This window comes from Lampetra planeri, chromosome 24 (genome assembly GCF_965212315.1).
Source record: "Lampetra planeri chromosome 24, kcLamPlan1.2.h2, whole genome shotgun sequence".
NCBI classification, from domain to species: domain Eukaryota; kingdom Metazoa; phylum Chordata; class Hyperoartia; order Petromyzontiformes; family Petromyzontidae; genus Lampetra; species Lampetra planeri.
In genome coordinates, this window is record NC_136130.1 from 7,629,640 (window position 1) to 7,656,860 (window position 27,221).

The window sequence follows — 27,221 nt, forward strand, 5'->3', positions numbered from 1 at the left end:
CGGGGACGGGAAAGGGGGGGGGGGGTAGTTGATGGGTGGGGGGGCGGGGTGAGAGAGGATGAGACCGTTGACTTGCGGTACCATAGAACCTGGTTCAATCGCAGAGGTGAGCAGCTGAAACGAATGCAGGAACTTGACGCTTTAGGGTCAACGTCACGGCCACTGAGAACCCCCCCCCCCCGTACCGCCGCAAACATCCCCCGCCCTTACGTTCTCCTCGATGCCCCCGAGTTTGCTGGGCAGGAGTTTGGGCCGTGACGGGGGCCGGGGCGGTGGGATGAGCGATGTACCCCCCCCTCCTCCTCCTCCTCCTCCCCCTCCCCCACCTCCGCCGTTCGTCGTCTGCGGGCTCTTGGTGGTGTGGACTGGAGAGGGCCCTGAAACAAAAGAAACGCCGCACGTAAACGAAGGCAACGTAAGCAGACTTAACTCTGCATGACGACGGTTACCAGGTCCCCGGTTCCTTCTGAATCGGAATGAGCTTCGATGCTCATGGTCATCGCCATCGGCCGTGGTCTATCCACCGATGGACAAAGACTCTCACGGTCTTGCGAAGCAACGATGCATTCGAGCTCCCGCACAACGGTCCGATCACATCGCTCCGGCTCCACGTTGGGCGTTCCCTCCTTTGGCTGCCAATCCGTGGTTAGTCTCGACCATCGGCCATCACCGCTCCAAAGTCCACATGCTTTTCCTTAAAGCGGTGGATTCGATGCCTATGACTTCCGTGTGTTCTCTGATACGTGCATTCCTCCTTGTTTTTCTCAGTGTAAATCTTCTTTGCTCGCTTTTCAGCTTTTGTTCCAACTTTCTTTGTCGATGTCCCATGCCCCCGATCCGTACGCCACAGTGGGCGATATAAAACATTACGAGAAGTAATTGCGATTGCACGCGAGAAAACAACAAACTGCAGTTATATTCGTAGATTGTAAAAGTGTACCTCGCTCAGTGTCCAAGGGTGTCCCATATACGTTTGAAGCGCCACAAACGACAATAAACACATTTTCGCTAACTTTCTTCATGGCCTGGCTAACTTCAGCAGCGAGTGACATCTGAGCGTGCATTAATCAGCGAGGTAAAGTACGGTGAATCAAGCACCATATATGGCTGTGTATTATTTGTTGAATAAATATTATTCTTGTTTTTTTAACAAGCGGCGAATTTGCCATTTGGCAGCTGTTGCCGGATGTTTTGCGGTGCGGCCTTTGGTCAAAGCTCCCCCCTGCTGTTGGGCACAGCATGAAAGGAGCGAGAATCTTGTCCGATGACACCATCTGCCAGAGAGCCCGTGGGGCACAAGTGAACCCACACACGCACGCACCCATCGAGCGCAGGCGGACATCTGGAGAAGCATATTTTTAAACGCGTTGCCATTGTCACGTCAATCATTAACGTCATCGGACGAGTCCCATCCACCGCTGGATGAAGCCCCCCGCCCAAAGTCGTCGCTATCGCTAACGGTCTTGCGTTGCGAAGATCCATCCACACATGACAGGCCTCTGACCGCAACACATGACAGGCCTCTGACCGCACACACGTGTGATTTTGAACGTTGTTCCTTGGACAACCCCACCACAGCTCAAATACAAAAAGCGTTACCCCAACTCATCACCCATGACCGTCCAGCACCCTGGACAGCGACCCCCCTTCAAGTTGTGAACCATTGACGTCCAGCACCGTAGACAGATCCGTCAGCACCGGATCCACGGCGCTGCAGCTCGCACTCACTCACGTACCGGCGTCGCCCGCCCCGCGCCCACCGGCCGTGCCCGCAGCCTGCTGAACGCCGTCGAGTAACCCCTCCTCCGCCGCTCCATCCAACAGGGCGCTCTCAACGCCGCACAATTCTGTCGCCGCTAGTTCAGAGCCGTCCCCGAGTTCCTCTGGCGGCGTCTCCTGCCGCGCCTGCGGCAGCTGCGTCATCGCCTGCAGTTTCTCCGCCCCGGGCGAGGATGGTAGCGGCGGCGTGCCGGGCTGCCCCGAGGACGACGGCAACCTCGGCGGCGGGGTCCTGGGCGGGCCCGTGCTGGGCAGCGGGGGCGGCGTCCCGCCCGACGGCGTGGCGCAGCGTCTCCCGCAAGCGGCCGGCGACGCCGGCGAAGACTTCGTCGCCGGGAGCGGCGGGGGACTGGAGGGCGGCGGCGTCGGCGGCCGCGGCGCCGGCTCCTCCTCGGGGGCGACGGGCGGGGACGGCGGGGACGGCGGCGCCCCCGCCGAGGGCGGCGTCGGCGTCAGCCGCTGCGCGGGAGGTCGGGGGGGCAGCGGCGGAGGCGGCGGGGGGCTCACGGGCGGCGTGGAGCAGCGGGCCGCTTCGCCGACGGGCGAGCCGGGCTCGGAGAGCGGCCCGAAGCAGTAGACGGCGAGCGAGTCCGAGTCCCAGTGCACGGGCAGCGACGTGCGGCGCGGCGACGGGCTCTCGGGCGGCGACGGGGACGTCTCGGCGCGGCTGCCGCCCGCGGCCTCATCCGGGGCCAGCGAGCTCGGCAGCGATCCCCGGCGCTCCAGGTAGACTCTGACGGTCGGGCGGGGTGGCGGCGGTGCCACACCGGTAACCACGTTGCCCCCGCCGCCGTCGTCGTCGTCGAACGACACCCAGTGGTCGTGCTGCTGCGCGGGTTCGGCGGCGGCGGCGCCGGCGGTCGCGCTGCCGTTTTCGCTGCGCGTGCCCGGGGAGCGAGGCGTGCTGCGTTCGCCGCCGCCGCCGGGGGACGTGTGCGCCGAGGAGGCGGTGAGCGGCGGGGCGGAGGCCGTGGCGCCGCGACCCCTACTGCCTTTGTGCCTCCGCGAGGCTTCGGTCCGTGGCGGGGGTCGGGGGTCGGAGAGGGCGGTGGGCGGGAGGGTGGTGGAGGAGGGCGGTGGCGGAAGAGGTGTAGGAGGGGCGGACGTGGAATGGAAACAGAAGGAGGGGAGAGGACACCGATGCAGGGGAGAAGGTGAGGAAAGAGGGACAGAGACACAAACCACAAGAGACACAACAGGGCGAGCGTTCGGATGAGGGGTGGAAATGCAAAAGGCGGTGATGGAAGAGACATGAATATAAAACATCCAGACATCAGTAAGGCAGCAGCAGCAAATGTACACACAAGACGTACGAGAGAGCAGTTGCCCAAGCATTTGATTGCTCAACCGATCGCTGTGTTAGACAAGGCGAGGAGCCCTGCTTTGGTAAGGCATTAGTAAGCAAAGAAAGTGAGGCAGCGACAGTCGACCTGATCGTTAGTGCAGCAGAGTCAAGCGGAACTGCCACTGGCAGTACGGGCAGCTGAGAAGCAAAACAGCGCAGAGCAAAGGGGAGCGCCTTCCTGCCCTCCTCCATCTCTACCACCCGTGTCTACCGTGGTCATCCCACGCAAGTTCTATCACCACCCCCTCCTCCCCACTCCGTGTTGACTTTTTAAGTACACGTTCAAATACGTCACCTGTGCTTGGCCCCAGTGGCTTGGTAATTGTCCGGTGAACACCAGGAGTTAACGTTTGCTGGGAGTAAAAATAGGGCCGTCGAGCACCGGCGACGAAGCTTCAGTCAAGGGGGCATCCGAGCGCTTGTTACATTCAAGCGGTCGAAGGATCCGCCAACGTGAGACGTTCCCGTCAATGGGGATTCATCTTCGCTGGCAGCAAAGGCTGGACGCTGAAGTCCGTGTTCAGGCTGGACCTCCACTTGGCGGTGCGAGGACGACGTCACCATTGTTGAGGCGCTGTCGGCTTCGCGGTAGTCGGTGGGTGGGGGGGCGGGCAGGCGGGCGGGCGGGGGAAAAAGCCCGAGTCGAAAGTGCATCGGCACGTCGTCACCGAGGATTTGCGGAGACGAAAAGGCGACGGGCAAAGCGGGCGCCCCGCGCACGTCTTCGGCGGGGATAGTGGGAGCGGATTGCAATGTCCGTGGCCGGCTGGAAGTCCCAAAACGATAACGAGCAAAAGTGGAGATGCTCCTCGTATTGGCCGATTGGGGGGGGGGGGGGGGGTAACGCAGCCGCGTCCACTGCGTTTGCGGTAGTTCACGTCGTTGTGCTGATTTCAAGAAACCGATTGACCGCTCGGACGAAGTGCACTGAAGATGACGGCCGGTGATCCGATTATGATAAAATAGTTGGAAGTTTATTTTGTAGGAAGGGTGAATCCTTTGCATCTAAACCAGTCCTGGGCCTCTCCTAGGTCAACTCTGCCTTAAATGGTTCCTAACTAAAGGGGGCGATTGGGTCTATCTGGCTCATTCGAACAGGAAATACCAGGCCAGCTGAAGGCAGCCATAAACCGGTGTCAACGATGAGCCAAGCTCTGTGTCTGTGGTCTGCCAGCCGGGGCGGACACTTGCTATGTGGAACTCCCATCGAGTCTATTGCAGGTAATATTTGCAATTTCGGTAAGTTTGGAGCATGACGCCGGCCCACACTACTCTCGCAAGACACGTCACGGGACCATTAAACATCCACTGTGAAGCTGATGCTACATGTTTTTTTATGGTTAATACACCTGCAGTATTAACCAGGGCGGCCGCTGCATTTGAACCTGCGCAAAAAGCCACAAACACACTGCCGCTATTTCACAGCTCCAAATCATCAGTTGCGCATCCGAATACATCCTTGTTCCTCCCCTAGTTCAACTCGGCCTTAAACGAGTACTGGGCACAGCGCGCACGCATCAGCAATAGGAGTGCACAGCCGGCTGTGCGTGGTGCTAACTGCACCACCCTCCACGGTTTGCCATGCCAGCCTGGAACAGAGGCGTTCGCCAACAGCAGCCGCCCCCCAAATCGGTTCGCAAAGGCTTCACGGGCGGTCACCGTACTCGTCTGTGTGTGGGTGGGCGCTACTCACCGGGAGAGGTGGGGTCTGACTCGCCGGCGCCGCCGTACAGAGGGTCCAGGGCGGCCAGCAGGTCGCTGTTGGTCTTGGAGTTGCCACTGGGGACCAACACAGGCAGGACACTCAACGGAGCCAGCCGCATCGACAACACATTACCGTCGACAACACATCACCGTCGACAACACATCACCGTCGACAACACATCACCGTCGACAACACATCACCGTCGACAACACATCACCGTCGACAACACATCACCATCGACAACTCCAACGTATCTTGAGTGTCGTCGGCGGGCTCTCGTCGATAGCGGTAACCTGACGGGTACATAGGCTCGATTCGATTCACCCATGCCACGATTCAATGGCCTGAAATGATTTGAGGTTATTTCGTTGGACAGATCAGCGGTTCCTGAGCTGTGTTCTATGGCCGTTGGTGGCCCGCAAGGCCGTGGGAAGGAATCTGCGGAACTTTTGCAGATGTCATTTTTTTTTTATTCCATATTTTTTTAATGCATGGTGGTCAACGAAAATGTTACGAGCGTCAACGGGTCCAGAAAGGTTGGGAACCACTGGGGATAGATCACGAATGGTGATGATGATGATGAGAGCCCAACAAGAGCAGAAAGTAACCAGGGACCCCATGGTATGGATGATGAGGTAAGTACGACTGAGTACGTTAACATGATGATAAAGATGTTTCCATAACACCACCCTTAGAGGGCAGCAGAGTGTTATGAGGACAAAAGTCACTCACAGGCTGTGTATGTTTGTACGTTGAACTTCTATCGCACCGTACGTAGGCAACCTACGTGCTGATCGCAGGTGCGGGCTGTTGTGCGTGGGTCAAGTCGATGAGGTCAACAGTGACCGGGGTGGTGGAGGGCAAAGCCGAACGAGGCTTCGGGTCTCTCGTGCGATGCCTTTTTTTTTATTAAGACTTGTAAACATAGCATTAAAAATATACATGGCATATACATTTTTTTAAAATGTCTGATTCTTACACTAAGTGGCTTGACGAGAAACACTAGAACGGTGAACTATTCTTGCCAAGACGTGAAAATGTACTCGTAAATTACTTAAGTGCTAAACGCACAGCAACCGTCACCCCCCCCTCCTGTGAGCGCTCACTACTCGTCGAGGCTGTCCCTGGGTAAAGCAACCTAACAACAGCGATGACGTTTGAGGGAACTCGGCTGTGGGGAGACGGTGGATCGGTGGTGGCGGTGGTCGGGTCTCTCACCTGATGTTGTCGGGTGTCGGGGTGGAACGCCGCGGCCTCGACAGCTCGTCCGCTATCGAAGGAGAGACCGGAGGAGAAAAAAAAATCACGACCGCGGCGCCGGCCATCGTCGCTCGCCTCACAGCAGGCAAAGTCGATTTCGCTCGGAAATTCACCACCGTGACAAGCCGGTGGGAATGATGCAGGAGGTTTCTCATAACTACTCCTGAGAGCTCTTCAAAGCGACCTCCAACCCCACTCCACCCCGCCCAGTTACTGAGTAACATTTGGATGCACGAGAGCTGAACCCCGAAGCGTTTTAGTCTGAGAGCTGCAATTGAGCCACATTCAGCTCAGAATCAATATTTAATGTCACGGGTTATTTTGTTATTTTGCATGGTCATTCCTTGATAGGGTCGGGATCGATCAACTGACTACGTTTGAAAATCAGTTTTTTTTTTATGAAAGGTGGCTCAAACCAGGATTCGAACCCAGGTGTCAGTGTGGTGTCAGCTGAGCGCTATGACCTCTAAGCCACCGGGCCACCTATAACCAGACGACTTTAAGCCCCCCCCGCCCCGTCAAAAGGCTTTCCAACTAAATATAACTCAGCTGGGCTTCGTGCACCTCTAGTGACCCAAAGAGGAATGCGGGTATTATCCATGAAATATGTAAACACCTCCATCAACCACACTGACACCACGATCAGGTTAAGTGCAGGTAAGTGGTCGTAAATCTTTAAATAAACATTACTTACTCGACGAGTTTCTTTTAATAGGACCCTGAAAGAAAAGAAAAACCGTAAGAAAGGACAAAATGAATCGGAGCGACCACGCAAAAAAGGCCAACAAGCTCTGGATTTCTCCAACAGGGCGGAATGCAATCGGTGGCATGCCGGTGGCATGCCGATGGCGGTAGCGCGTGCACAGGACGGTTGCGGAAGAACAACACGATTGGCGAGCGGAGTTGAACGTCGATGAGGCTTTGAATGAGACGGTCAGATTTGTGGCGACACAACTGTGCTGCGTTGGGGGATTGCCAGTTGCGACGAACGGCTCCGGATCGTGGGCGGCTTACACAAATTTCACCAAGGTGTTTTTAAAAAAAAAAATCCCGAGTTATAATACGCAGAGGCGGTTCGCAACTGATTGTGAGATCAGATCGCCGGCGTGAGTAGAGTAAATTGTGTTGTACATCCTCCTCCACCCGACACAGCCCCCCCCCCCCCCCCGAATCAAATACCGCTGTCACGTGAACACATGGGCCCAATTAATGACTGCTTCAGCAATGTTGAAGAGCAATACGATGCTGAGGCAGCGATAAATTGGTACGTTTTGTTCATCACATGACAACTCTTATCAATTGGCTGTGCCGGGTGGAGGAGGGTGTACGACACACATTTTTTACTCGTATGATCCGACCTAAGAAACAACTGTGAATCATAATATTGGTCGCGAAAGCCTGTGCGTGCGTTAAAATTATTCATAGGTGGATTGATCGAGTAACTGGAATACACTGGCAGTCGCTTCAGTCCATCATCAGCGCATTCTCCAGCAGACGGGCACATGCAGCACATTCAGATTCCTGGTCTGGTCGGAGCCCAGCACTGGTCAATCATCATCATTAAAATGATTCATCATGAGCATCATCATCATGCTGCGTTTATGTTCTCCCATTTATGGATTCCTCCAATTGCATGCGTTACCTAACACCTATGAGAGTGGAAAACGAAAAAGTCGCCTAAACGGAGAGAGCGTTGTGGCCACCGCTGACGTAATGGTGAATTGAATTCTGGTGTCAGGGTAAATGTTACTCTCTCTGCATCACTTGCTACAGCTGGCCTCCTTCCGTGGAGCGAACAGAGCGCAACGTGTTTTCATTACTATGGCTGTTCCGCCACACAGCACCACCTCGAGAGGTGACCACGTAGGTCTGCGCCAAGTTGCCACACGCCTCGATAAACATTCACGTCACCTTCGGTGGGACGTTGATAATGAATCGATAAATATCGCTTTTTAGGAATCGGGATAAGAGCATTGAATCGTGCGTGTTAAAAGCGACCATTTCCATTCTGATTTTATTCCGGACTTCCCTGAGGATTCTTGGCGCGGTTTCAAGCAAAAACGTCGTACGTCATTTCCACATGTTGGTTGTGAGACTTGTCCATTGGCTTACCGGTGAGAGCTGAAACAATAAAAATTGGCGTGTTAAACGCTTGTACACCGCACGACTATTTCATTTGTTCGGCAACAAGGGAACAAACTGGCCAGATCCTTACGTGGCCTAACCCAAGAATCCACTACGACTCATATTTCCAATTCGTATACATTGCGATTCAAATGTTTCCATTGGGTTAGATGGCGTACGTATAATGCCGATTAGGAGCTAAAACCCTCCACCGTCCGACAAGAGCCAAACAAATCAAGTTGTGACCCGAAACAAACGTGCTAATTTTATTTTTCTTCTTGGTTCTTTCGGTAAAGTCACGTAGAAGGGAAGTAATAAAATAATAAAAATAAAACATAACAATTTATTACTTCCCTTCTACGTGACTTTACCGAAAGAAGATGAATGCCTGCAGTCACGAAAGCTTTAAATCGAAATTTAAATTTATTTTGTTTTTGTTCGTGGAAACGCAGCGGCCACCGGGAGGTTTCTCCATCGCCAAGGGTGCCGATAAGTGGCTCGTGAAAATCAAGGCGTGATCTCAAATCGCGAACTCTGATGTGCGTAATTATCTGACTTCGGTGGACGTGTTGACGACGTGAATTGGTTCAAGCAAGGCCAGTGACACATCATGAACACGCCCGACTGACTCCGTTTGGCTTACTATGTGTCTGCGTTTCCATCCAAGTAGCATCCCGATCGATCGTCTTTAGCATCCATCTCACAATTCGCCTTTCTGGAAATTCCACTAATCGCTGCGATTCAGGATCGCGATCAAGGAATTGTAATTTGTCTCGTTTTTAAATGGGACTAGTTTCTATAGTTTTCTTAACCGTTCTGTCAGTTACATATAATTTGCATGAATTGTAAATTAATTATTACATTTATATTCGTATGCATTTATCGTGATTGTAGGAATCCGCTTTAATCAAGGAATTGTTACCTGCTTAATTTCTTACGTATCTCGGTCACGGAAAGACATGATGGCGAAAATGACGAATAGCGGTGACATGTTGAGTTGGAGGATTTCTCCATTGTATTTGAGTACGGAATGCTGATTTCAACGTCAGAAATAATGCCACCTTCAAGTACTTCCTTAAGGCACGAGAAGGTCATTGTTGGTTGAGGTTCAAGTAAATTTAAGAAACATCGTACATCTCAAAGGATGGGTTTTTTTTATATTCCAGCAGCGTTACCAACGGTACAGTTGTTGACGTCGGAAATTTCGACCCCTCGCAGTCATGAATTTCATTTATTGCATCGCCAATTTGGTTAAATGTCGATTTCACTGTGACATTAATGTCAATTCAGCGACGACAACAGAAACGACACGGGGACGCCAGGGTTCGGTTGTTTTCAACAACAGCAAAAAAAACGAGATTTGTACAAGGATCACGCGCAACGATTAGGAGGGGCCAGGCAAACGTGATCACAACATATCAAGCAGCAATAAGCTGCGTGACGAACAAAAGTGGGACAAACATTATATGAGCACACAAAATATATTACGTTTGACAGATTCAAAAACGAGAATGCATTCAAGAGTTCTGCCTGTGAAATGTGAATCTCAGACATCGACACACATGTGGAAACACAGCAGACGTACGAAGACAAAGATGGCCTGTTGACAACGCTTGCCCCTAACTTTCCGTAGGAGAAAGCGTTGTTAGTGAGCAACTAGATAATGTTGGCATGATGGACGGGGCATGATAACTGTGGCCATGACAACACCCCAATGCTTTTCTCTCCCCAGCGCTGCGGATCACACACCGCAGCCGGTAATAATGTAAAACTGAGCTAATAATGGAGAGGCCTGGGAACCGGTTAAGATATTACTCGCCACTGATGTAGCCGTGGCCCGGAATCAAACGTGGGCCACGGGTTACATAACACGGTGTGTTAACCGCTACACCACTGGTCTTTGTTACACCCCGAATGCAAGTACTCTAATTGTGTACCCTTAATACAAAGATCCCACCCCCCCAGTATATCCTTAACAGAGTTTTGGGGCGAGTCTGTTGGCAAGCACCGATCAAGGCCGCCACGGGAATCGAACGCTGGATGCCAGGGTTCGTAGCACAGCGCGCTAAACGCTGCGCCATCGCTACCCACACCTTATTACACAAAGACAAAGACCCCCCGTGTAGCCTTAACAGACTGTAGGGGCAAGTGCTGTTAGCGAGCACCTATGAAGGCTGAAAGGTACACGAGGGTGTGGGTGGCCAGCACCACGCCCGATCCCCTTTGTCTCTCCAGTGGAAATGTTTTTACACACCGCACCAGGTACTCATTTGAGGCTGAGTCGACCTAGGGGAGGCCCAGGACCGGTTCAGATAATCGTCACTGGTGTTGGCCGTGAGCGGGAATCGAACCCGGGTCGCCGGGTTTATAGCGCAGCACGCTAACCGCTACACTACCGCTCCCCACTTTTACACACGCACGCACAGACATCACTGCTGTTCCTATCAGATGGAAATCGTTCGTTGCGTAGTCAAGGCGAGGAGGCACGCTCGCAAATAACAAATGCCACACACCGGGCTCTTCCGCTGGCAGGAAAGAAGGAAATTTTGCACTGGAGAGCAATCGCTTTTAGTTGCCACTGACTCTGATCTTATCTTTTTAGATTTACGGAGGAGCCTTTGTTCAAGGCGCTTAACATAATAATAAAAACACAAAATAAGTAAGAATGATTTACATGACAGGGGCGTGCAATGGATGGAATGAGTGGCCACGTTAGAGGGTACGATAGAGGGTACGTAGGAGTTACGGAAGGGATGGGTAGGGGAGGGAAGAGGAAAAGAATGGGCAATAGAGAAGAGGTGAAGATTTAAGAGCAGGACGAGCTTAGGGAGGGGCACTGCTTAATGTGTAGGCATCGAACTGCAAGTGCTCACGCTCCTGAATGGCTCTGGCTTGAAGACAGAGGCAACCCCAATAAAGCGACAAGCCGCTGTTGCGTTTTTGTTATCGAAAGCACCGTCGATTCACGTAAGTGCGAGAATTTAAATTTCCTCCAATTCAGTTCGTCCTTGATACACCAAGTTGATGCAGGAGGGTGCTCCGGTATTCCGATTCTCTTGACAAAACCCCCGACTAATTTCGACGCAGATGATAACAAGGCTTTGCACGCCGTTCAAATGCAGAGCTCAGGAACTGCGATTTGACAGTGTCTTTAAACAATGATTTGAAACTCATGACAGACAGCTTGGGACATACGACCCCAAAAGGGGGGGGGGGGGGGGGGAGAGATTTCAGTTTGTGGGGTTGCCATTTCTTTTTTGTTCAAGCAGGGTTGTGTACACGAAGGCCACGTGTTACACTTGCAAGCAAACGGCGTGCAAGCAGGCTGCCGTACGGAGAACAGAACAACGGCGACAATCAAACAAATGCGACGACGACGACAAAACGTAAGCAAAACGAAGCGAGGGTACGCGGGGGGCCTGTTTTAGCCAACGTCCGATTGAGCAAGTGCCACACTGGAATTCGTGAGGTCCTGTCCGAGGCAGCGGTTTTGGTTTGAATTATTCTGACTCAATCACGGTGAGTTTGGAGCCAAAAAAACAACAACACGAGTGCTGCCGTCACGCCCGGCATGGCAGGTAACAATTTTTTTGCGTCTACCCACAGGTTAAATGCAGAGTGAACCTTCTCGTCAGCTAGGGGTCGAACGATTTGTGGGTCAGGATTCAATGAAATATTGTTTTGGTTTTCTTTCACTTTGCGAATAACGGTAGCAGCTCCAGCGGTCACAGGAGTGAAGGCGACCCCATTAGATGCAACATACACAAAGAGATTCGATGCACCATCGCGAGTAGATGCATCGTTGCGCTCTAAATATGAAGGGGGGGCAGTGGGGGCATTACTGGACATCTGTGAAAAAGATCTTTAGAGCTTATCGGATTCCTCTAGTATGAATATATATTCTGACTGACTGACCTTCTTCACGCGTTGGTCTGTGGCGTCAAATCGGTTGTCGCAGACTCTTGCCATTCGCGATGGGAATTTAACAACGATTTAAACGAATGACAGCGCACAACACAGCATGCGATGAGCGATTTCGCACCGATTCCACGAAAGCAACAGACTGCAAAAATTAAGCAAATAATAACACCCAAAGAAGCGACACACGATGGATGATAGAGGCAACGGCAAAACTCCCGTACGCTTACCGGACTTCGCCTCTGCCCGCGGCAACACACACAGGCCGCCGAGTTGGGGAACGCACACACACACACAACAGCAAAAAACGCGTCGTTACACACGGCCGCTTACTTGCCGTGCCACTCGGCGAGCGTGTCACATCACGGCCGGCTATTGGTTACGGCAGTGTGCAGTCGAGCGCGCGATCACGAGGCGCGCGTGCCAATTCATAAGAGCATCTTGGAGGTACCCTTGCACAACTTCGGGGTGCAGATTGGGAGACCATGACTATTGGTTACTGCAGCAAACAACGGTAAGGCTTGCTGCCTCGTGGCTGCGTGACTTGGGGGCTTTGCCAAGAGGGACCCCCCCCAACACCGCCTAGGAGTTGGTGCAGGAGCGTGGAGGCTGCCATCTCGGCGTACAATACCGCGAGCAGTTTCGCAAGTGCAGGCCCGGATGCACGAAACATGGAGCGGCCGGCAACAACCGAGACCCTTGGCAGTTGTAATCGATAAGAGTGAACAAACACGTGCCTTGAATTGAGCAAGGTTACGAGAGCTTGGGAGCAGAGAAGAACACGGGAGGGAATTCCAAGCGGTTCTATTGACACCAATGCAACTGCTTCTGAATGGCATCAACCCTACGACACCAACGCAAGAGGCCCCAACCCTCCACTCCCTGCCACAACCCCCGAAATCAAGAAAGCCCCCTTCCTGTCACGTCTCTGTCTGCCGCCCCCCCACCTCCACTGCTGGATGAATGCCGCCCTACGCCGTGACGGTCACGATAGCAGTGGGCGGCGGGGTGGGGTGGGGGGTAACAGCTAGCTTCATTGGCATAAACTAATGGACATCTGTAAAAACTACTGGACATAAAGAGTTAGACGAGCTACAAAAATGTATTGCCTGCAAGCGACCACGTTTGCGCGTTGCTTACACGGCGCTTTTTATGGATGTTGTGTTTTTTTATTCTTCACTATAATGCCATCGTGTTTCAAGCCGTATCTGCACTACAATTAATATGGCAGATTTAAATTAGTATGTTTTACAGATAAAGCGTGCTATTTGATAATAAACTATATTTAAATCAATTATTCTTTTTAAAAAGAGCATTTATATATCGTGATTATGATTTGCTCTTTTTTATATTTCGTGTATCTGTTAATGTTTATTGTCGATGTATTTTACTGCGACTTGTTGCGTTTGTCGGAGAAGCGGCGGTGTTGTTTTTTGTTGACGAAACCCGATCCAAGAGCTTCTTGGCTCACGGAACAATAAAAAAATTAACTGAAACCAACCACCAACATCATTAAAAAATCTCGGACCTTCAGCGTAATGTGTGTACGTTGTTCCCCGCATCAAACGTTGGCACCCGCGCAATCCACTACGTGAGCGTATTATCCACCGCCGCATGCACAGAGGCTCCGCGTAAAAGTTTTGCAGGCACTACTTTGGGATCCTTGGGCAGCTTTCCCAGACCAACCACGCTTCATCTTGTATCGTCCCCCCCACAAGCCACCTACCGCGGTGGCGGGCGAAGACAGCATGATGTTGCCGATGGAGGCCTTCAGCTGCTCGATGGCCGCGGCCGGGTTGTGGTTTGAGTCGCGCGGCTGCACCGGTTTGATCTCCACGTGGAACCGCTTGCGGTCCTCGTCGTCCGAGTCGTCGTCGCTCGACGAGTAGAAGTGGTTCTCGCGCGGCTGTGCGGCGCCGTCAAGGAGAGCGGCGGCGGAGAGACACGGCAGGTGGCGGTCGGGGCGGCTCGGAGGTGAGAAAAAGCGTTTGTGTTGTCACCGCTTTGCGATGCGGGTCGTAGCCAAACGTCGTGGGTTTTACCCTCGGACACACCGGTGTGCTTGAAGTAGAGACTAATTGGCAAGTTGTTTCCGTGACAAACCTTACTAAACGGGTGCTGGCGAGTTTAAGGACACATTTGTATTTACACGATCGAACCCAAAAACAAACTTTTTTAGGGTCGTAGTGTTAGTCTAGTCGACGGGAGTTTTACGCTGAGCATTTCCGTACACACCGCTGCCAACGCGGTCTCTTAACTTCAGCTTTCGCTTTTCGTCGAACGCAACCGTTTGTCGGATGATGGACGCTTGTGTTGCGCCCGAAACGTCGTGATTTCTTTTATTTTATACCTACTTGACTTTACCGAAAGAACCAAAGAGTATGGATTCCTGCAGTCACGAAAGCTTCAAATCAAGATCGCAACCGAGAAGTTCAACGATTACACCGACGCACCAATCGCAGGTGGGAAGAACACACGCCACTCCTGGCCAGACCATTTCCTTCAGAGAGCTTTGTGGGAGAGGTGCCGCCACTGAACCAGAGGACTTTGGGTTTTCTCGGAGGTGGGGGGCCCTTATAGCAAGCTGCGGTGCGCGTCCGACCTGAAATCAGTTTCACGACGGCAACCACGTCATCTGAAATGAATCCCCATCGTAATCTCGGAGAGCGACGCTGCTGCTGCTGCTGCTGCTGCCGTCATTGCATTTGACCACGGGTCTGGTGTTCGTCCGGCGAAAAAGAGGATATCGTTCTGATTGGGCTCCGGTCGAACGCTGAAGCCTTCCTCGTCCACCTCCGGGGAGTTCTACGCAAGATGGAGGAGGAGAGAGAAAAGCAGACGACAACGGGAAAACGCAAGCAACAAAACGTTACAACGCAGGGCTTCCGCTTTTTTGTTGCGGGAGACGCGGGCGGATGAGACGCGGCCCACCAAGTTTCCGATTCGGATTCGAATAAAGCGGTGTTCGTTGCAAACGAAAGTTGCCCGCAAACAACGACAGCCAATCGATGTATACATCCTTCCGATTAAATGTATAGTACTTACCAAAGGGATTAAGTTGTATGCTTCCCCGAAATTTTTGTCAAACAGATGTGCAATAAGGATGCAGTGAATGAGTTTTCGCTCGAAACGGGCGACAAGTGACGTATTCCAACCGGAGACAGTTAAAATCGGGGACGCTGCTGTAAAAACGACGGCATGAGATGCCGTTAAAGGCAAACTGTCCAATATTGGAAAACGGTAAAAGTTTCCGTGACTTATTCGAATGAAAACAGGGTTGGAGTCGAGACATTTCTTCCGCTACTTGTTAACAGAAACTGAGAGACCGCCATCATCGGCAAATCCGGTTTAAGACGGCACGAGCCGCCTTCATCTCTGTGGAAAGCAGGCCATGGTTGTGGTGATGATGATGAGTGACACCGAGGTTGTGCGAGCGAGTGAGCCGCACACTGCGGCAAAGTGTGCAACACATTTGGCGCCACCGTTGACAAAGGAGCCCCTTGTGTGCATTTAATTACGATTTTTTTTAACAACCATAGGTGGCGAAGATTCGTTATACACGGTTGTCAATAACGCGCCACCCGTGCCAACCCTTGGCCCCACGCCGTGACATTCCACATTCCGGAAAGAGAAAAAAAACAACCCCAAACCGGCAAATTTGTGGGCGAGCTAAATAAATAAATCAAGCCGGACAAACAGGCAGTACGGGTGGTGTCACACAAACAGGGGCCCCGATGGTTTGCCACAGACGAAACCAAAAGAGGACGCGGAGGGCTGTCAACACATCACGTCTGCCGCGGACGTAGCCTAGCGTCTCGCTTACAATCGCTTGCACACAACCGAGACGCACTTTGCGCCAGTCAGCGTCACCACACCACGCGACGCTTTCAAATGACACTGCGCGTGCACAGGCGGCGGGGACCTGGGGTCGATTACAATTGCAGACTTAAATTTGTGATGAATCGCAATCGCAATGCAATTTGCGTGTTCAGCCGATGACGCTACCCTGTCATTGTAACTGACCCCAGTGCCACGTGCGGTTTCATTTGAAGCAGTTGGCAAAAACGCTCCTGTGTCGAGTCTTCCTACAAGCGGACGTGCAGAAAGACGCGTCTCGGGTTTAGGTTAGTAGAGCAGCATCTTGGTTAGACTCTGAATGCACGTGCGCGGGGGCGGGCGGGCATGGGTACGGCACGCACGGCACATACTCGCAGCACACACGCACGGCACAGGCGAAGCCTCGCAAAGCCACGGCGCACGAGGGGGCGCTACGCCATGCTGTCATGCGTGGCAATGCAGCACGGATGTTCACAATGCACAAGCCCAAGCATTCAGACTCCTGATCCCTTAGCCGGTGCAATGCAATGAGTTGTCACGAATTTGGGGAGGGGAGTGACGATTCGATTACAGAATCGATAATTCGCAGTCTCGTTTAAACCACGTCGTTTATATCGCCCCAAATTGTAACATTTAAGCAAATTGCAACGGCAAAAATTTACCTGTTCTCAGGACCACGAGCATGAGACAAGATTTGAATCGAAGAATCGATTAATCATTACAGGCTTGGCACACAGAGCAATGCTTCTAATAGCAATGGTGCATGCGGTACAGGGTTGACTGGCTGTGCATGGTCATTATGTTATACCTGCCTACCTAAGGTGGCTAAATAAGTGTGACAAACTATGCTACAAATAAAAAAATAAATTTAAAAAGACCTCGTACCGCGCCAACAAACGGCGAGGTGCAGCGAATAAAAATTGAGCGTGCGCGGGAGGTGTTCCTAATTTTACGACGTCTGGGAAAGCTGCCCAAAGATCCCAAAGGAGTCCCTGCAAAACGTTTTACGCGGAGCCTCTGTGCATGCGGCGGTGAATAATACGCTCACGTAGTGGATTGCGCAGGTGCCAACGTTTGATGCGGGGAACAACACGCACACATTACGCTGAAGGTCCGAGATTTTTAATGATGTTGGTGGTTGGGAAAAAAAAAAGTTTTCAGCTCTCGATTCTCTATCTCAGCCAACCCATTTCAATGAATGTTTTACTTTACTTGAAAAGGCCAGTGACCAAAGGTTCTCCCACACATGCCGCTTTATCATGCACTTCTAGTATTTCTACATTCCAGAAAACACAGCCTCCTGGTGCCAGTCGTGTAAGATTTTTATTTATAAGTTTGTTAAAAATGTTTGTATGGGAAGCCCAAACCATCATGCTAAATTTTAAGCGGGGGCCCACTTTTTGAAGATAATCCGAATCATTCAAAATATGTATTTCTACTGGAAGAATCCGATGAGCTATTAAGCTCTTTTTCACAGATGTCCAGTAGGGGATAAGACATCAGTGTGAGGGCCGCCATACGTTTGAAACCATTGGGGTTTGTTGACAGCATGATGGGGTGTTTTCACATTTGCCTACTGTCAGGGGCCACACATCAGGGGCTGGACTAAAGGCCATCAGGGGCCACCAGTGGCCCACGGGCCTTGCAAGAACACTGACTAAACTCACAGTCAAGAGAAGGTATGTAACGATTCGCACACCCTCTCTGTCCAATAACGTACGATGATTTGAGATCGCAATTTAATCCGATCATGGAAAAAATGTTCTGCCACTGCTGTGTATATGTAGCACCTCCAGTGACTTCAAGGGTCACGCAAACCAATTACATACATCTGTACACGTACAGCCCTTTTGCCAATGCACTACTGGATGATGACCTGCCCCCCCCCCCCCACCCAGTGTACACAGGTCATGGGTTTATTTGACCAGCTTTAGGTGGAGCGGTGGTGCGGTGCTTACCCACACCGCTCGCTATGAACATGCAGCGCCCTCAGTTCAATTACCAACCAACATCATCGTCGAGCGATATCTGAACCAGTCCTGGGCACACCTCCCCTGCTCCCCCAACCCACCTCCCCAACTCTAACCCTTCACCGTCCACAACTAACCAGCTAAGCCAAGTGTGGTCAAACAACCCCCATGACAAACACAGCACAGGGAAGCCCTCATCCAGCAAATGACTGACAGCAGTGCATCATAAAGACGTGATTTAAAAACCATGTAAGTGGAACCAATGGCAAGTGTGCACCTAGACTAGGCCAGCTGTTGACTGCACAGCATGCACAATTGCCGTGCAACAATCTCCGAAGACAGCGGACGGAAGGTTAGCCAAAGCGCCGTGGGTTTCGCGAAGGCACCGAACAGGACCCGTCGCTTTCGCTGACCCGAGCGGTTTTGAAGACCCAATTTCCATCGCGATGCGTACGAGGCAAGGGTTGCCCGCGTCACGTGACGGCATGTAGGGGAGGAAAGGGGGCAGCACTGGTCAGGGGAATGAGTCATTGCAGCTGTGGCTCGCTTAGGTGAGTGGTGGATTACGAATGAGCGAACCAGAGTTCGAATCCCACGATAAACTATTATTTTTTAACTGCACATTATTATGAATATTTATTGTCATGTGCTAGGAGGGGCGGGAATGTGCTTCCCCATTGTTTGTGTGGTTACTTGAACGATCTCAAAGGTGGTTCTGCAACATCCGTTATCTAACGCGGAACGTTGCACTGCTCTGCGAGAGTTCCAAATTAATTTTCTGTCTCATGAAATGGCACCGAAAGTAAACTTACGTCAATGTATTTTCCTTAGTTTCTGCTTAGACATGCTTTTATAACGACCGGGATCTAACTACACACTATCAATGCATATGTGTGTGTATATATATATTTAAAAAATATTAAACAAATTACCATCCACATGCACCTATCCCAAATCTCCCCAGCACTCCAACATCTGCCTCCTGGCACCCTAATCACAAAATTAAATCTAAAAAATCTGCCACTCGGCGGAGCGGTTCAAGCTATTTCGGCCTCGACCCGCCACCGCCGCTGTGTTTACCCACAAGCCGAAGGGGGGGGGGGGGTGATGGCAAAACAACGTTTCACGCATTCTCAACCCGGGGGAGGGGGGGGGGAGGGGGCGGCCGTGGCCTCGCGCCCACGCGCCAGGGTACCGAAAACGGCATTGAGCAACGTGTGGGACTCGGGGATAGAGACACACACGCCCAAACCCGGCGTGTATGTCTCAAACCTTATCTCTTCATTGGCTACCGTTAAAATTCCGAGTAGATTTTAAGATACTGCTATCAACCTATAAGGCTTTAAAAGGGCTCACGCCACATTCCCTGCAGGAACTAATACGTTTATATATTCCATCAAGGTCCTTAAGACCTTCGGACCTCCAACTGCTCAGCACTCCCAGGTCGAGGTTGCGCTCTTTGGGTGATCAGGTTTATATTAGCGTGGCACCCAAGCGATGGAACGCCTTGCCACTTGAAATCAGGCAATCAGAGTCACCAGTGGCCGCTACAACTCACCGAATCCCGTAAGTTGGTGAATCATCGCTCATTATAGTCTTTATTGTCCAGTCCACAACAGCCAGCCAGACTTAGGTCCGTCTAGACATCAGCAAAATTATAAATTACAAAAAAAACAAACCTGAACGGTGGAGAACTGCGCCCCCCCCTCCTGAACAGTGCCACCACCCAAGTGCCGCCCCCTCCTGCCCCTTCCCACCCAAAATGAAACCTCCGCTCACGCTGAACAAGCTGGACCCTCACCCCCCCCGCCCAGCCCCCAGAAACTAGCGTCGCAAAACGCCATTGCCGGCCGCAGGTGCGTACTTACATATCTCTGCCACTCTATCTCCCCAACATAGCCATTGGGAGCGCCGTTTGGCAACTTCTGTGGCTAGCATCAGGGAGGAGAGGAACAGGCGCAGAAAGAGAGGTGCAAATTAAACCTAAAGGTAGGTGGGTTTGGGTGGGGGGGGTGGGGAGCCGGGGGGACGCGGGGAGACTTCAATCGCCGTAGCTGACAAGAAAAACGCAGCTTGTGCTATTGGCGTTCACGTCTGGTGTTCATAGGCGGGCGTCGGCAACGCTCCCCGCACTGTGGACGTGAGAACCAATAGCACAGCCCGCGAGCTCGCACGTCACGTGACGTTCCGGGTTTTACGGGGGGGGGGGGGGCGATACCCAAAGGGAGGTGCTTGTACAGAATTGTGGCGCATCCAAGACGAGGAGGGGTGCGTGGCCGGGCGCCGTGAGAAGAGATGCGGACGGAGGAAAGGGCGGTGGTGGTGGCGGTGGTGGTGGTGCGGGAAAAATAAGGACGTGGTGGGGGGGTGGCGGGTCGCACTGACCAAAGATATTCTCTCGGTTGACTTCATTGCAAGGCAGCGGGCACGAAAAGCGTGCCAAATGCAACTTAATGAGGAAGTTTTTCTTGATTTAGACGCGGATGCGTGTATGTATGCTGAACTTCTTTTGCACCATACACAACCATGCTAATCAGAGGTGCGGGAGTGATAATATGAATGTGTTTTTTCGATGTACCTTTACGCCTGGAGAACTCCGTCGTCCAAACGAGATGGAAGTATTAACAAAAAACACAATTTGGGTGATCGGTCCTAGCATTGCTTATACGCTTTACCATTTAAAATATCCAGGCCTTTGACACGACTTAATTTCAAATTGATACAACTTATAGGTAAGGGCGGTGGGAGTTGCCGTATCTCAATGGAGCTTTCCGCTGTTTTGGAATCACTGGTGAATGTTGAGGTTTGGGTGAGTTGCAGACTGGTGAGTGGCAAGTGTAAAGCGACACTTGCCACTCACCAGTCATCAACTCAGGTGTCACCGTGAGCGTCGTGTTACCCCGTCCCTTAACCTGCAACGGCGCACGAGTGTAAGCGACCTCGCCACCATAATCCACATGCCAGGAGTGTGTGTACTCTGACTGCGCTAAACCCGACACAAATTAGGTGAAAATAACTCGTGCTCGTCAAATAACGCAGACTTAAAAAAAGGAAAATGCATACGAATTTTAAAAAGTGTATAAAGCGACGAGTTATTTGGGCACGTGAGCAGTTGTGTGCATAGTCACATGGACGCGCGTGCGCCCAATTAATTAATTTAAGGCAGAAGCGTAATGCCGAAATAAATAATTGCCAGGTTTTGAGTTCACATCACAGGAACAGTGGGTAATTAATCACTTTAACACACCTAAGTCTGTAATTATTTTCATCAATATGCAGGCAAACTGGTGCAGCGCGACGCCCCTGGATTGGGGATAAAAGTTAAAACAGGCGGAAGCTGAAGTATGACAGATGGAACGGGGGCAAACACCTACTCATAATAAAAACAAAATATCAACCAAAACGGTCCGCTCTCTACGTTGATTTAAAACACATACATATCAAATAATGTTGGGCAGAACTTCAAGACATTGGACAAATAGTGGACGTACATTTTTCAATTCACAGCGCGACAATCGTCGCCGCGTCCCAAACAGCCAACGTAATTATTTACACCCCCTGCGTACTGAGATACAGATGTATTTATCTGCTGCACAATGCCAGGATTGTAAACCGTGAAATCCCTCACTCGGTGGCTTTCGCCCACAAATTTTAAACGCCGGTTGGAATTCACGTGACCACGGCGTCGAGCGCACAACGCGTGAATTCCGCGACATTTTTCGCAAGAACAAGCACAAGGCCCTGAAGGGAACCATCACGACAGGAGGCGGCATAGCGACAGTTGGGACGTTTCTGAGTGAACGACGACACAGCGGAGGAAAGAAGTCAGGCTTCGGGGAGAGGTGGAACGCGTGGATGGGTTTCAGTTGGGGAGAAAATGTGACGACGCAGTGCGTTACTCACAACTGAGTCTGCGTCTGGCGATTCCCTGTGAAGAAACAAAATGAGACAAAGGCCCAGTGTGTTAATGTGAGTTTGATTAACGTCTAAAAACGAGCGCGTGCATCTGGACCGATCACGTGCTTTTATCGGACAGTGCAGTTACATTTTGTAGTGCAGGTAATTTAGCATTATTTATTGTATTTAAAACGCACACTACCACCTCTCTCCCTCTCACCTCACTCAACTCCCCTCTACCAATATCGAAGCCACTATTCAACCTTTGTACAGTGGGAGGTCACTCATTCTCCTCTGCTCCCGCCATCGTCTGGAATGTCCTTGCCCCACCCATCCGTGCCATTGACTCACTGCCCCGGTTCAAGTCAAGGCTTAAGGACTTTCCCCTCCTCCACCGCCTACGACTGGCTATTTTTTTTATATGACACTTCTTTTCCCCAGTGATGCACATGTTAGATAATTTGGTACAGCCAGTTGAGATGAAGCGTAAGTTTGGAAACTATATAATAAAATTGTATCGTAGTGAAAATGAGGGCCTCACACTCAACGGTCGGCACATATGGGTTCACAATACCCACAGGCAGTACTGCAAATATTCTGGCCGCCTTGCAGACATCCTACAGCAGGTTTGGGAATTTCGTAATTTCTCTACGCGATCCATCGACCCTCGCCCTATAGGGCACCGGACCGTGGACGTGCTCCACAACACCCGGTCATCGCGTCACTCACGTGGAGTCCGTGTCTTTCTCTTTCTTTCTTCTTCCAAACGCTTTCCTCGTTCTCTTCCTCAGTCCTGAGCGGCAGTGCGCACACACACACACACGCATGCATGCACGTACACGCACGTACACGCACGCACACACACGCACACACACGCACACACACGCATGCATGCACGTACACACACGCACACACACGCACACACACACACACGCATGCATGCACGTACACGCACGTACACGCACGCACACACACGCACACACACGCACACACACGCACACACATGCACACACCGCGCAGGTATCAGCAAGGAGCACTTGACAATCCAATACAGCATGCATCCACAAGGGACGAACGAGACGGCCTGATTGCGCTACCAGCGTCCCGCCATGAGATGAGGAATATTGTATTATTCATATTGTAATCAGTAGGCCCAGGAAAGCCTCACCGAGTCACACACTACTTTTCCTGCCAAGTTTTTTCGCGCCTGATGTCACCAAAACTGAGTCATACATTTTTCAGAATTGAAATGTTTTTGATTTTTTTTTTTAGCTATTGGAGGAAACTGCATAGCCCAAAGGAAACACAAACCCAGGCCTCTCTTGCTGTGAGGCACAAGCGTGAAGACTGCACCCACCCTGCCACCTAAAAAATGGATTCCAGAGGCCATCGCAGCGACAAAAGTGACTAAAATGCGCTAAATTGAGAAACGCTACATTTATATAAACCTAAATATTCTGCCCCAACCCCCGCTATAGCACCCAATCAATATGGCTAGGATGCTTGCAGTGATGGATAAATGTTGTTTGCAGGCCGGTTCAAAGCGGGAGCCCATCATGCGATCGTGGGCCACGTGAATTGAATCCGCGGGCGAAGTCCGGGGCCCATGGGCCGTACCCTCCCCACCACTGCTGCAAAGTCAAACCCACGGCGGCCGTTGACATGACGTCCGAACGCTGAGCGCCAGGCGTGGTGAACTGGGCGTACAACGAGTTATCCATCCACCCCTCCGGCAATTCTATGAATTGTCACAACTCATGTCGTAGTTCAAATTTCAATAAATGTATTATTTGTACGTCCACCCCCTCCCCACTCACCATTTAGCATAAGCGTAACAATTGCATATTGTTTGCATAAATACAAAAACAAACTATTCTCATCTTGGTTCTTTCGGTAAAGACAGCGTCTGAATTCAGACGCTGTCTTTCCGACAGACCTGTTCTTCACCTGAGGACGGCTGCTCGCATTGTGGCCGAAACGTCGTGAGAATTGTATTTTATTATGTTTTATTTTTATAATTGTATTATTTCCCTTCTACGTGACTTTACCGAAAGAAACAAGAAGATGAATCCCTGCAGTCACGAAAAATTTAAATCGAAATTTAAACTATTCTCACGTGAGCCATTCGATGAGTGTATCTGCGAGTGTTAGCATCTCCTCGAACTGATTCACGTATTCGTCACTGCAACTCGAAAGTCGCGGGGATTTTTTTTCCCGGGCAAACGCCGTTGTCTTATCAAGGTTGCCGAGCCAGTGCCTTTTGCCACCGCACAATGAGACAGACGGGGTGAAGCATGCCAGACGCCTACCCTCGATCATGTTGGCCGAGTTGGTGCTGTTGCATTCTTCAAACTCAATGGGGCCTGTGAAGGACACACACAAACATATAAATAAAGATCCACCGGTTAGCCTTTGCAGATAGGGGCAAGAGCTGTTAGCGAGCACCTATTAAAGTGAGTGAGGTCCCCCCCACTTGGCTGGGGCAGCAGGGGCCCCTATTCCCCTTCTTCCCTCCCCTTTCATGGCGGTTCGGTCACGCCAAAATGGATTACCACGGATTTGCCGTACCCCGTTCCCGGAATATTCCGGCGTGTTGTATTGGGCTCGCGTTTTGTTGTAAGAAAAAAAAAAGGAAGCTTGACACGTCTGTCAGGACGTGATGCCGTTAACCCATCACACGAAATACAATTTTTTTAAGACTGAATTGACCCAAGTCATGTTCAGATATGGCTGGCTATTCATGGCCAGACAAAGTGGTGGCACTGGGCAAAGCATACTGTGCGCTATGCACCCAGCTACTCGAGTTCAATTCTTGGCCAAGGTTAACCATCAAGGAACCACCGCACTAACCGTTCTTCCGTCAAACACACACAAGCCCACAAACGTAAACACACACACACATGCGCAGGTGCAAAGACACACACAAGCAAGGCAACGCGCACACATGCACGTGCACACACAAGGGTAGGAACAGCACTCGCAGCAATTAAATGATGAACGCATTGATCACAGACACAAAGGGAAGAAGAAAATAAACCCCATCATCCCACCGTGGTCCCAGGCTCCTTCACGACAATAAGAAACAATTCTGGGTTGTCTCGCTGTTTTGACATCTCCGGGGCTAATTACCCAAATTACATCTCTATAAGCGTACATCATTTACAGATGCTCGGAGAACGTTCCTTTTTATTCCAACTTTGCGCAAACCGTGTGCCGATGTATCCATCGCCCACAAAGGGGTAAATCGCCAAGGCGGTGTGTTTTCGGCAATTCTTACGAGGTGGAAATCAGCCCCACGATGTAGAAGGTGTAACAATTTAACCTGCATGTATGCAATAAATAGACGCATACTCTCAGCACAAAGACAAATATCCCCCCAAACCCACTCCCCACCCGTGTAGCCTACATAGACTGCAGTGGCAAGCGTTGTCAGCAGGCACCTATAACAGCCAGTAACGGTGCACGACGCGAGGGTGTGGTCAGCATCAGGCACAGCCGGCCGCCTTCGCCAATTGTCACAATTTCATTGAATCACCGCCGAGCGGATGAATGAACACACTTCTTACCAAGGGGCAGCTCAGATGGTGAAAAAGGCTAAAAATAGCGGCTGATCGGATGTGCAACCTTGCCCGTGCTCTTATTGACGTGTTTTTCCCCGCATGCTCCTGCCAAAGAAAGGATTTCAAGGTGGCCAATCGGCTGTCGCGCCAGACCAAGTGATGGAGTCAGGACCATTGCACCCTCATCACCCTTCCTCCAAACAATGTTCCAGTCACGCGATCACACAGAACGGATGACCTCACTGTCCAGGCTGCCCTTTATTCAGCCTTTGCTTAAGAGCTTAATCATTATCATCAGCCACGATTAATCCACTAGAAAAGCCACGGTGCAATTGTGGCAATGCAAACCAAACTACGGATCACAGAGTAAACCACCACTGCAAGTCTGCGCTCCTTCAATGGAAGAGGAGCGAAACTGCACAGACTCTTTCCTGAAGCCCTCTCGTTGTGGCTAGCACCAGCAGCAGACCTCGACAATGCAAATAAGCTCCTGAGCAATATTGACATGCAAACAAATACAATAAATCCACTGCTAGATGGAGGCCTTCCCAAACTGTCGTACCCCCCCCGCCCCCGACTCTTACGGTCCTGCAATGCAAACAAAGACAAAGAGCCTCCGTATAGCGGAGGGGGTGGGATTTCATCCAGCAGTGGAGAGACCATGGCTGATGATGATGGAGTCGGTTGTTTTGACAAATTCCTCTTCAATGCATGATTGGTATGTGGGATAAAAATGTACCCACACGCACCAACGAATACCACTCAAATGTCCGCACAGATGGGTTCACGAACCCACTTGCTATTACCGCCATCTCCTGATCATCTTGCAGCAAGCCCAAGCGTGTCGGGCAGTTTCAAAAGCCTCGGTGTGATCCACTAACCCTCGACTCCGAAACACCTGATCACAGGAGTGCACCACCACCACCACCACCACACCCAACTCATAACAGTTAAAAAAAAAACCCAGCTCAAACGAATTTAACGACCCAGAGCACAATTCACATTGACTTCACAAATCCAATTATCGGCTGCTTTGCCAGCCCTGCCCTCTGTGCAGACTCTCACGAGTCGTCGTGTACTGGGGGGTTCCGTGAGTCTATATATCAATTGAGAAAAAAAGGATTATTTTTTAACAGAGCAAGGACCCTCTCCCCCCCGCCTTGTTCCAAGTCAGCTGACTGAGGATCCGCATGAGACCGGAGCGCAGAAACAAAGCCAGGATATGGAACGGGACCACGTGAGGACAAGCGGGGACATTCTTAAGATCGGTGCACCCCTCAATGTACGCTGCTTGTGAACAGGAGCTGAGGTGGCTCGTCGCATCACAGGGCAGTGACAGATGGCGGCTTGGGCAGACCTCCATCCAGCAGTGGATTGGTCATGGCGGATTATGAGTATGTACGTAATGGGTTAACAGGACACCCCCACCCCCTCGTCTGCTGATGCAAGTGGTGCTACCATTTAGCTCAACGTAAAAAAATGTGATTCTTAAATTGATTAATCGAGCGGAATTGAAATGATGAAGCGAACGTGACGGGGGATAAAACATCGCATTTCTTGGTAAAGAGACAATCCACGTAGAATCTGATGGCATGTTAACAAGAGTAGCTGAATGGATTTAACCCATCTCCAGGGCTAACTTGATGATGATGAGAAAGATGGCATTCATTAAAATATTAATGATGATAACGATGATGACAATGACGATAAAGATGCTAATGTTTAACATAATGTAGACAATTAGAATCACGATGCGGTAAGCATAAATGAGATCGTGGCAATGACTATGATGATGATGATGATACTGCAATCGACCCAAGTGGCTT

General features: G+C 51.1%; 2 protein-coding genes across 3 annotated transcripts in view; both read right to left on the bottom strand.

Annotated features, from left to right (window-relative positions):
• FCHO2 (FCH and mu domain containing endocytic adaptor 2) overlaps positions 1-27,221 on the bottom strand; it is an 89,188-nt gene that overhangs the window by 14,673 nt on the left and 47,294 nt on the right. For both annotated transcript variants that reach the window (XM_078605519.1, XM_078605518.1), the window contains 9 exons: positions 24,145-24,198; positions 22,565-22,628; positions 21,842-21,866; positions 14,878-14,936; positions 13,858-14,038; positions 6,784-6,808; positions 6,048-6,099; positions 4,818-4,903; positions 211-377 (listed from right to left, as the gene is read on the bottom strand). In XM_078605519.1, coding sequence (XP_078461645.1) covers positions 211-377; positions 4,818-4,903; positions 6,048-6,099; positions 6,784-6,808; positions 13,858-14,038; positions 14,878-14,936; positions 21,842-21,866; positions 22,565-22,628; positions 24,145-24,198 — 713 coding nt within the window. The remainder of the gene's footprint in view (positions 1-210; positions 378-4,817; positions 4,904-6,047; positions 6,100-6,783; positions 6,809-13,857; positions 14,039-14,877; positions 14,937-21,841; positions 21,867-22,564; positions 22,629-24,144; positions 24,199-27,221) is intronic.
• Positions 384-3,724, bottom strand: LOC144726702 (uncharacterized). Its single transcript, XM_078605520.1, has one exon. It carries the CDS (start codon positions 3,112-3,114, stop codon positions 1,729-1,731), a length of 1,386 nt encoding a protein of 461 aa, XP_078461646.1. The 5' UTR covers positions 3,115-3,724; the 3' UTR covers positions 384-1,728.